Raw genomic sequence first — 9,326 nt, 5'->3', positions numbered from 1 at the left:
ATGCCTGTAATCCTGGCTACTCAGGAGGCTGGGTTCTGAGGACAGAGGTTCAAAGCCAGCCCTGGCAGCAGTCTGTGAGATTCTTGTCTTCAATTAACCACCACAACACTGGAAATGGCCCTGTGGCTCAAAGTGGTAGATCACTAGCCTTGAGCAAAAGAGCTCAGGGGCAGCAACCAGGCCCTGAGTTCAAGCCCCATGACCGAAAAAAAAAAAAGCTAACCAAAACTGAGAAGCCCTGAATTAAAGCCCCAGCATCAGCACCAAAATAAAAATAAAAATAAAACATGGACATGAAAAAAGGGGAGAATGTATGCCATGTGGCTAGGTATTGTTTCTTAAAAGCTCTTACAAGAGTCTCTATACAATGTGTTAAATGTATGATCATGTCTTTTGCAAATATGGATCATGTCACTTCTTCCCTCCGTATATGAATCCCTATTATTTCTTTCTCCTGCTTTATTCGTCTGTCTAGGAATTCTAGTACCATACTAACTAAAAGTGAAAATGAAGACTGTTAACAAAAGAAAAAAAATAAAGGATTATTCTGATCAAAATAGAATATGAGTGGACTGGGAAGGTGGCTCAGTGGTGAGTGCTTGCCTTGCATGCCTGAGGCCGTGGGTTCGATTCCTCAGCACCACATAAGCAGAAAAAAAAAGCCGGAAGTGGTGCTGGAAGTGGTAGAGTGTTAGCCTTGAGCTGAAGAGCTGAGGGACAGTGCCCAGGCCCAGAGTTTGGGCCACACAACCGGACCCCCCCCCAAAAAATAGAATATGTGTACATCTGAATTTCCATAGTAAAACCCCATGGCACAACATGCACTAAAAAAAAAAAGTGATAGGAAAGTGAATCCGGCTCTGTTGGAACTAGTGGGTACCAGCAGGAAGAAAGTGAAAAAGTGAGTGAAGAAGCAGAAAGAGTGAGGATGAAGACGCTCAAGGTGTTTTGTATGAAAATATAAAAATGGGGGGGTTGGAGGTGTGGCTTAGGTGGTAGAGCACCAGCCAATGAGAGAAAGCGTCAGATACTGAGTTTGAGTTCTGGTCTTGGGGAAAAAAATGTAACCAGTTGAAGTTGCTCTGGAAGGTGTGAGGGGGAAGTTTGCTGTGGGTGCAGGGTATACAAGAGGAGCCATAGGAGCTCTTTGGGGATATTTTGATCTCAGCATATCTTAAGGCAGTACTTACATATTCAGCCCACATCTGTGACGTGCCAATTGGTAACCAATTGGTTACCGTTGCCAAGGTAAGACTTGTCACGTGGACCTGCTGGCTTGTGATCTTCAGCCTTAACCAGGATTTGAGAGGTAGCCATTTGGCAGCCCAGCTAACTAGGCTGTGGCAGTCATGGCGATCGATTTTGGAGACCCCAAGAGTGGCTTCCGCCATAGTGAGGTGATCACTTTCATTAATGAGGAGGTTCTGGGTAATGGGGGCGGGCCAGACTTCTATCTTACTTTCCGCTCGCGATCCTGGAATGACATTGAAGACGGCCTGAAGTCTGTGGTGGCGGACTCGCAGGTCCCTCGAACCATTAAGAGGGCTTGTGCCTGGAGCGCGCTGGCCCTGGGGGTTCGAATGGCAGCGAAGCAGCGAGAGCGGCTGGCGCGTCGCATTCGGCGGCTGCAGGAGCAGGTGGACCAGCGTGAGGAGAACACCTGGGCTCTGGCCTCTGAGCTGGAGCTCCTGCGCCAGGAGCGAGAGGAAGTGGTCTCTCGCTTGCGGAATGCCAGAGACAACCTGCAGCAAACACTCCGCGAGCAAAAACACCTGCGCCAGAGGCTTTTTCATTTCGATCTGTCCCAGCAAGCTGTCGCTGGATTGCAAGATGAGAGGCGTCAGACCGAGGCGTGGGTGCAGACTCCACAGAAGGGAACATCACAAGTGTCCCGCATGGCATCCAAAACAGGTGTAGTAAGACACGCTCCCTTCTCTCCCCCCCACCCCCCCGCTCCCAAGTTCCTGGATCCAGGGTTTTCAGTACCATTCCCCACACTATTCCCAATATCAATAGCATGCCCATCCAACCCACCTCCCTCACGGTCATCTTAGTATGGGCAGTGGAAGCTTCTTCCCACCCTAGATACTTAGCCTGCAGTCAACTGCAGTAGGGACTGGGGAGGATAGCCCAGTGGTGGGACTAGAGGAGCCTTGGAGAAGACCCAGTGAGGCCTTAGGGCATAGGCCCCCTAACTGACAACAACACAAAAGCAGAAGGGAAGTCATATGATGCCCCACATCAGAATGACGCCATTTGAAATATCCCCTATGGATACCATACTTTCTTAAGACATTTGTTTATGCATGCATACGACCCGTATGTGTTTACTTATACATTTAGAGTCTAGTTCCAGCTATCACAAATGAGAGAAAACATGTTCCAATTGTCTCTCTGAGCCTGACTTCACATAATTTTTCCCTAGGTCCATCCATTTGCCTCAAACGAAACATTATTCTTCCTGATACATGCACAGACTTCCATTGTATATATGTACCACATTTTCTTGATCCACTCACCTGGTATAGGACCTCTTGGCTGTTTCCATAACTTGGTTATAATAATTAGTGGAACGGTAAACATGGATGTGCAATATCTTTACTGTATCCTACCTTATAAAGTTCTAGGGAGATGTTCAAGGGTTGTATTGCCGGATCATAGGGCACATCTATGTTTAATGTTATGAGGAATCTTTAAATCGCCTTCCAGAGTGATTGCACTGGTTAATATTCTCACCAACAGGATAATAGGGCTCCTTTACTGGCGCCCCCCCGCAACACACATCCGCTCCAGCATTGGTTATAGCTAGTGTTTTTGATGATGGCCAGTCTTACTGGGGTAAGATGGACTCTCAATATTGCTTTGATTTGCATTTCCTTTATAGCTAGGGGTGTTGAACATTTCTTCATGTGTTTGTTGGCTATTCTTACTTCTGAGAAGTCTTAGTTCCTTTGCCTATTTAGTAATGTGGTTATTGACTTGCCAGGGGCAGGAGGGAGTTTCTTGAGCTCCTGACTATTAGGTTTTTATCAGATGCATAGCTGGTAAAGAGCTCCCCAATCTGTAGGCTTTCTTTTATCTTACTAAGCATATGCTCTTAGCTGTGCAGAAACTTTTTAGTTTGATGTAATCCCATTCGTCAATTCTCCAATTTGCTGAACCCCTGGAACTCTACTCAGCAAGTTCCTGCCTATGCCAAGAAATTCTAATGTTTCTCTTACTCCTTCCTGTAGTACTTTCCAGGTTTCATGTCTGTTGTTAAGGTTTTGGATCCATTTTTAGTTGCTGTAGTGCAAGGAGATTGACAAGAATCCAATTTCAGTCTTCTATCTACGGATATCCAGTCTTCCCAACATTTGTTGAAAAGCCTATCTTTTTTCCAATATATATTTCTGACTCTATCTAATATCAGCTGGTGGTAAGTATATGGATTTATTTCTAGGTCTTTCAGTCCATTCCATTGGTCTTCAGGTCTGTTTTTATCTCAGTACCAACCTGTTCTTTGTTAGTACAGCATTTAGGTCCAACATTGCATTTTTTTTTGCCCAGACTTACTTCAGCTATTTGGGGTCTTTGGTGGTTCCATAAGGGATTTTGGATTGTTTTCTCTATCTTGGTGAGGAATGACATTGGGATTTAGATGGATATTGCATTGAATTTGTAGATCACCTTTCCCAGTATAGCCATTTTCCCATGATTAATTTCACTAATCCATGAACCTGGGAGGTCTTTCAACTTCTTTGTTTCTTTCTTTACAGTTTAATAGTTTTTATTTTAGAGATCCTTCACTTCCTTGGTTAAGTTTATTCCTAGATTTTTAAGGCTATTGCAAATGGACTTGTTTCTGATTTCCTTTTCTATCTACATTGTTGGTATATGGAAACGCTACTAGTTTTCATGGGTTAATTTTGTATCTTGCTACTTTGCCAAAATCATTGATTAGTTCTAGAAGTTTGAGAGTGGAGTCTCTAGGGTCTTTTAGACATAGGATCATGTCATCTGCAAATAGGAACAGTTTGACTTCTTTCACTGTCCCCTTTATGCTTTTCTCTTGCCTGATTATTCTGGCTACAAATTCTAGTACTATACTGAAATGTGTTCAGAAAACGGACATCCTTGTCTTGTTCCTCGTTTTTGAGGAAATAGTTTTAGTTTTCCACCATTAAATATAAGGTTGGCTCTAGGTTTGTCATAAACAGCCTATATTATGTTGAGGAATGTTCTGTGTATTCAGAAGTTTCTCCAGTGCTTTTATCATAAAAAGATGTTGGATCATATCAAAGGGTGTTTCTGCATCTTTGTTTCTGTTAATGCATTGCATTTATTGATTTACATGTATTAAACCAGCCTTGCATCCCTGGGATGACTCTCACTTGATCATAATGTATGAGTTTTTTTTATTAGTTGTTGAATTTGTTTGGCCAGAATTTTATTAAGAAGTTCCACATCTGCACTCATCAGAAATAGTGGTCTATAGTTCTTTTGTTTTTGGTGGAGTCTCTGTCTGGTTTCAGATAAGTGTAACACTGACTTCATAGAATTAATTTGGTAGTGATCTCTCCTTTTCTATTTCATGGGAGAGTTGGAAGAGTGTTGGTGTTAGTTTTGCTTTAAAGCTCTTATAGAATTTAGCTTTGAAACCATCATGATCTGGACTTTTCTTTGTTGAGAGGTCTTTTATTGCCATTTCATTACTCATTATGGATTTGTTTAAATGGTTTATGTCCTCTTGGCTCAGTTTTGGTATGATGATGTTATCTAAGAATGCATCTATTTATGCTAGATCTTCCACAGTTTGTTGGTGTAAAGGTTTAAAAGGTATTTCCTTATAATATTTCAAAGTTTTATTCAAATCTGTTTTGATATCCTCTTTCATATCTGATTTTTTTAATAACAGCAAAAATGCATAGCCTTGAATGTCCTACTGCTGTTGTTTCCATATCTCCAGCTAGGCTTTTGGATGGTTATTTTTGAGATTAACTGTCTTGAACTTTTCTGTCCATGCTGGCGTCAAAATTACATCTTCTTCATCATAGCCTTTTTTGGGAGGAGAGGAGTGCTAGTCCTGCGACTCGAACTTAGGGCCTGGGCATTGTCCCTGAGCTTTTTTGCTCAAGGCTAACACTCTACCCCTTGAGCCACAACTCCACTTTTGGCTTTTATTGGAGATGAGAGTCTCACAGACTTTCCCATCTGAGCTGGCTTTTAACTGCAATCATCAGATCTCAGCCTCCTGTGTAGCTAGGATTACAGGCAGGAACCACCAACACCTGGTTCCAGAGGGCCCTTTCTAGTTTTTTTTTAAACACTTTGATTTGCATCATAGAATATTTTTAAACCCATCAATCAAAATTTTTTATCTCACCATCAAACAATAACATTATTTTGTTGTTTTGTTTTATAGTGATAGGGATTGAGTCCAGGACCTTGTGCATGGTAGGTAGGCAAGTACTCTATCACTGAGCTACCTCCTCAGTGCACAATAATTATTCTAATACATTAATATATTTCCACATATGAGGCTGGAGGTTTGGCTCAAGTGGTAGAACACTTACCTGGAGAGTACAATACCCATGTTCAAACCCTACTACCACTAAAAAAGAAAAAAGAAAAATTAAAAATATACTTTAGATTATACTGAATTTTAACTTAGCAAAAGCTGATCAAGAGCATGATGTATGAACAAGAACATGAGTTTAAAAATATGTATTTCAGTACAAGACACTATGTTGAAAATGAACTTTATAACTTTGGGGGCGGGGAGGAGTTGGGGAGGTGGGGAGGAAAGGGATGGTAGAGGAATAACAAATGAGGAGCTAACAATGCTCAATAGGAAATGTACTCATTACCTTACTCATGTAACTTTAACCCCTCTGTACAGTATTTTTACAATAAAAATATTAAAAATAAGCATTTCATATTTGGAGGGTTTTTTAATGTTTCATGTGTATGTATGTAATTTGCATTCATTTAAAAAGAGGAATCTGTTGACTATACCAAAGGGAAAACTTCTCTAACTGAACTTACAGTTGGTCAACTTTCTGATTAAGCTGATATTTAAAATTTTTGTTCTCCTTTGTGCACTCTTCTTCATCTTTCACAACATTAGGTTTCTGCCTGGGAATAATTATACTTTTATGTTTTGGCAATACTAAGATTTGATTAAAATTATTTTTTCTTGAGCCATGTACCAGTGGCTCATACCTGTAATTCTAGCTGCTCAGGAGACTGACATCTGAGAATCATAATTCAGAAATAACTTGGGCAGGAAAGTTTATGAACTCTTATCTCCAATTAATCATCAGAAGAAATACCAAAAGTGGAGCTGTGGCTCAATTGATAAAGCACGAACCCAGAAAATGTGAAGACCTCAATTCATTATCTTTTTATTATAGTACTGGGAATTGAACTCAAGGCCTTGAGCTTCTAAGCAAATGGTGTACCACTTGAGCCACACCCTAGTCTGGTACTGGAGTTATAACTCAGGGACTCACAGCTGCTAAGCTGGTATTCTCCACTTGAGCCATGCCCCCAGCCTAGTTATGCTTTTAGAACGTAAGATGCATTATATTCTAGGTACACTGCTTTTTCCTTGAAAATGCTGGTATTATACTGTAAAGTATAATAGCGTTCATATTTGTCTTTTGATTTATGTTTATAACTATATTCATAGAGTCTCCTACTCTTTGTGTCTCTAAACTCCAGGAACTTCACGTAAAGCCGAAGAAGTTCCAGCCCCCACCAGATGAATCTTCATGAGATGCCCCTCTGGCTCTTAGCAGTTCAAGAAAACCTCAACTGCTATAGCTACAGAGTTCAAAGGAATCAGACAGATGTTTTGTCACATTATGTTGCAACAAGGGAGAACATACACATTTTGTTAGAATTTAATCCTGTTAGAGAGAAGGGAATGATATCAAAGAGTTCAAAGGGGCTGGGAAAACAGCATTAAATTTTAGAGAGCATATCAAATGTGTTGGATTTTATTCATTTGTTTATTGACTAGATGGTATTATCTGATGTACATATTATGATCCATTTGGGTGAGATTGGTCAAATGACTGGAGAGACAAAGGACAGGAGAGAATCTCTTTTGAGTTAATATGCGCAGAGACTGTTCACTTTGCCTTGCATACAGTGAAACCTTGGGAAAAATCAATTGAAATCATATTCAGATCTCTTTTTATAGTTCTGGGAGAGCCACAAAAGAGACTTTCAAGAAAGGTCTTCAGTGTCCAGACTGTTCCTCTTCTTACCATAGATCATGAAAATGCATACAAGGCAATATTCCTGACTCAGAGACCATTGGGTTGCCTTTTATTGTTTGTCTTTAGTTTCATGGTGGGTAGTCAGGAAGATAGCTGAGTCTCAAGAGAGGAAATTGGCAAAAATTTGGAGAAGTTCCCCCCAAATCTCTACCAGCAGCCTTCTGCTGTGCCTCAAACACCAAAACACCTAAGGCAAAATGAGAACAACAGCACATTTTCATCCTTACTTTCAACATTTTGTCTAATTCTTAGCTTACGCTAACCTCTTTGTTTTCCCTGAAATGGGACAATCCTGCTGTCCACTGGGTTGTTGTCTTGAAGAAAGATTGTGCCTAGATAAAGTCGTCTATGCATACTCCTGCCCTCAACCGGGGCTATCCCCATCCTATATGTCTTCCACTGTTATTTGCAGGCTCTTTGCTATCCCAAGGCAACTGATGCAAGGCAAGGAGGAACCAGAGAGTGTGAGGGGTGTGAGTTAGATGATATCAAAGAATTTCAACTGGAATTGAAGGTGACTTTGAGTTCCCTTTTGGGATTCTGCCCAGTTCACCAAGATGCACTTATGGTTGTTTTGATGTTTACTAGTAATAAAGAATGTAAACTTGCCCCTACGTGCCTTTTGTGTATTGTATATCTTGGGACAGGTTTGCTCAGAGGTGCCAGCTCATATTCTCATCTTCCCTCTATACCTTTAAGGCAAGGAACAATTCAATCTAGCTTACTGTTAACAGGCCTCTCCACTTCCTGTGCATTACTGAAAAATTAGAAGTACCTCTATTGGATATTTGATCCATCACATTTTCCCCTGCTACCCTCACTATACAAATTCACATGGTCCCTTGCAGGTGGGCATGGCTGCTGCTCCAGCGCTACTGAGGCAGAGGGGTTGAGGATAGAGCACAGTTGGGAGGGTGGGAAAGGAATGGAAAAATGGAGTGGGTGTTTTTGCTGAGGCTTGAGCTCTGATTCCTGGGGTCCAGCCTCCCTTTATATGCCAAAAAATCATTTCCTTGAAATCTTCCTGAGATTCCCCTATTAGTAATTAACTTCTTTGTTGCCCTCTGAAGGCACTTTCTGGTCACAAGACAAATATTCCATGGTAGAGCACCAACTATGAGCAAATACTCCGTGGAGTGAAATGAATAAAGCCTGCTGGATAAGGGACAGAAATGAGGCCAAAGAACAAAAGAGACCCTGTGCCACCAGCTTTCTCATATCCCATAGATATATAATTATTGGGATGGCCCTGGATATTTGAGAGGGAAGCACTGGAGAGGAAATGTCTGTCAAGGTCATTATACCCAAAGATAAGTTGTCTGTTTGGGAGCAGATTTTGTGCTATTATTGTACATATTGATAACCCTTAGAATTGGGGAAGATGGGATATATAAAATCTGGCGTATTGTAGTACATTTTAATGGGATTTTCAAATTGTGGGGAAGATGGGATATATAAAATCTGGCGTATTGTAGTACATTTTAATGGGATTTTCAAATTGTAGTTTCTGGACCAACAGCATCAGAAATACCTGGGAACCTTTATGAATGCAAATTCTCAGCCTTCACTTCAGAACTCTCTACAAATTCTGAAAATGGGAACTTGTAGATGTTTCTGACACATGCTGAAATTTGAGAACCTTTCTTTGAATAGTGCAATGTCAACAAACCACTCTAGGTCTATCTCTTCATGTTGTGTTCATTTGGGGGTTCACAATTGCACTCTGGTGTCCATTGAAATATCTGAAGGTCTAGGTGTAGTTTTTATGTAGCTAATTATTTCAAGGCTGAGGGTTTTTCTTTCCCAAACAAACAGCCTGAAATTTATGGTTAAAATCTTTTTAAGTTGGCCCTCAATTCTCCATTCTGGGCTGTTCACATACAGTTAAAGACAGTTGCAGAAGCCTGACTTTTGAAGCTAGAAAACAGATCTGTTGCACACTAGCTTTGTGAAGTCAAACAAGCTACTGACTTTTTCCAAGCTTACAAAAGTGTTTACTCCTTTCCCTACCTCATCTGAAATGATGGGGTAATGGTATAAGAGATAGCCAACTGAGAA

At 40.8% G+C, this 9,326-nt stretch overlaps 1 protein-coding gene across 1 annotated transcript; it reads left to right on the top strand.

Moving 5' to 3' along the window:
• Nucleotides 1–1,349: 1,349 nt before the first annotated feature.
• Nucleotides 1,350–6,929, top strand: LOC138839375 (testis-expressed protein 13C-1-like). Its single transcript, XM_070038949.1, has 2 exons — nt 1,350–1,911; nt 6,706–6,929. Exons 1-2 carry the CDS (start codon nt 1,350–1,352, stop codon nt 6,747–6,749), a joined length of 606 nt encoding a protein of 201 aa, XP_069895050.1. The 3' UTR covers nt 6,750–6,929.
• Nucleotides 6,930–9,326: the final 2,397 nt, after the last annotated feature.

This window comes from Dipodomys merriami, unplaced genomic scaffold (genome assembly GCF_024711535.1).
Source record: "Dipodomys merriami isolate MVZ:Mamm:240054 unplaced genomic scaffold, mDipMer1.0.p SCAF_3, whole genome shotgun sequence".
NCBI classification, from domain to species: Eukaryota; Metazoa; Chordata; class Mammalia; order Rodentia; family Heteromyidae; genus Dipodomys; species Dipodomys merriami.
The sequence above is the reverse complement of the archived record's forward strand: the minus strand, read 5'-3'. Positions and strand labels throughout refer to the sequence as shown.

Bases quoted from the DNA above. Each gene is read 5' to 3' on its own strand.
- LOC138839375 (XM_070038949.1), top strand. From the start codon at position 1,350: ATGGCGATCGATTTTGGAGACCCCAAGAGTGGCTTCCGCCATAGTGAG. The intron at 1,912-6,705 runs GTGTAGTAAGAC...TCTAAACTCCAG, and splicing joins CCGCATGGCATCCAAAACAG to GAACTTCACGTAAAGCCGAA.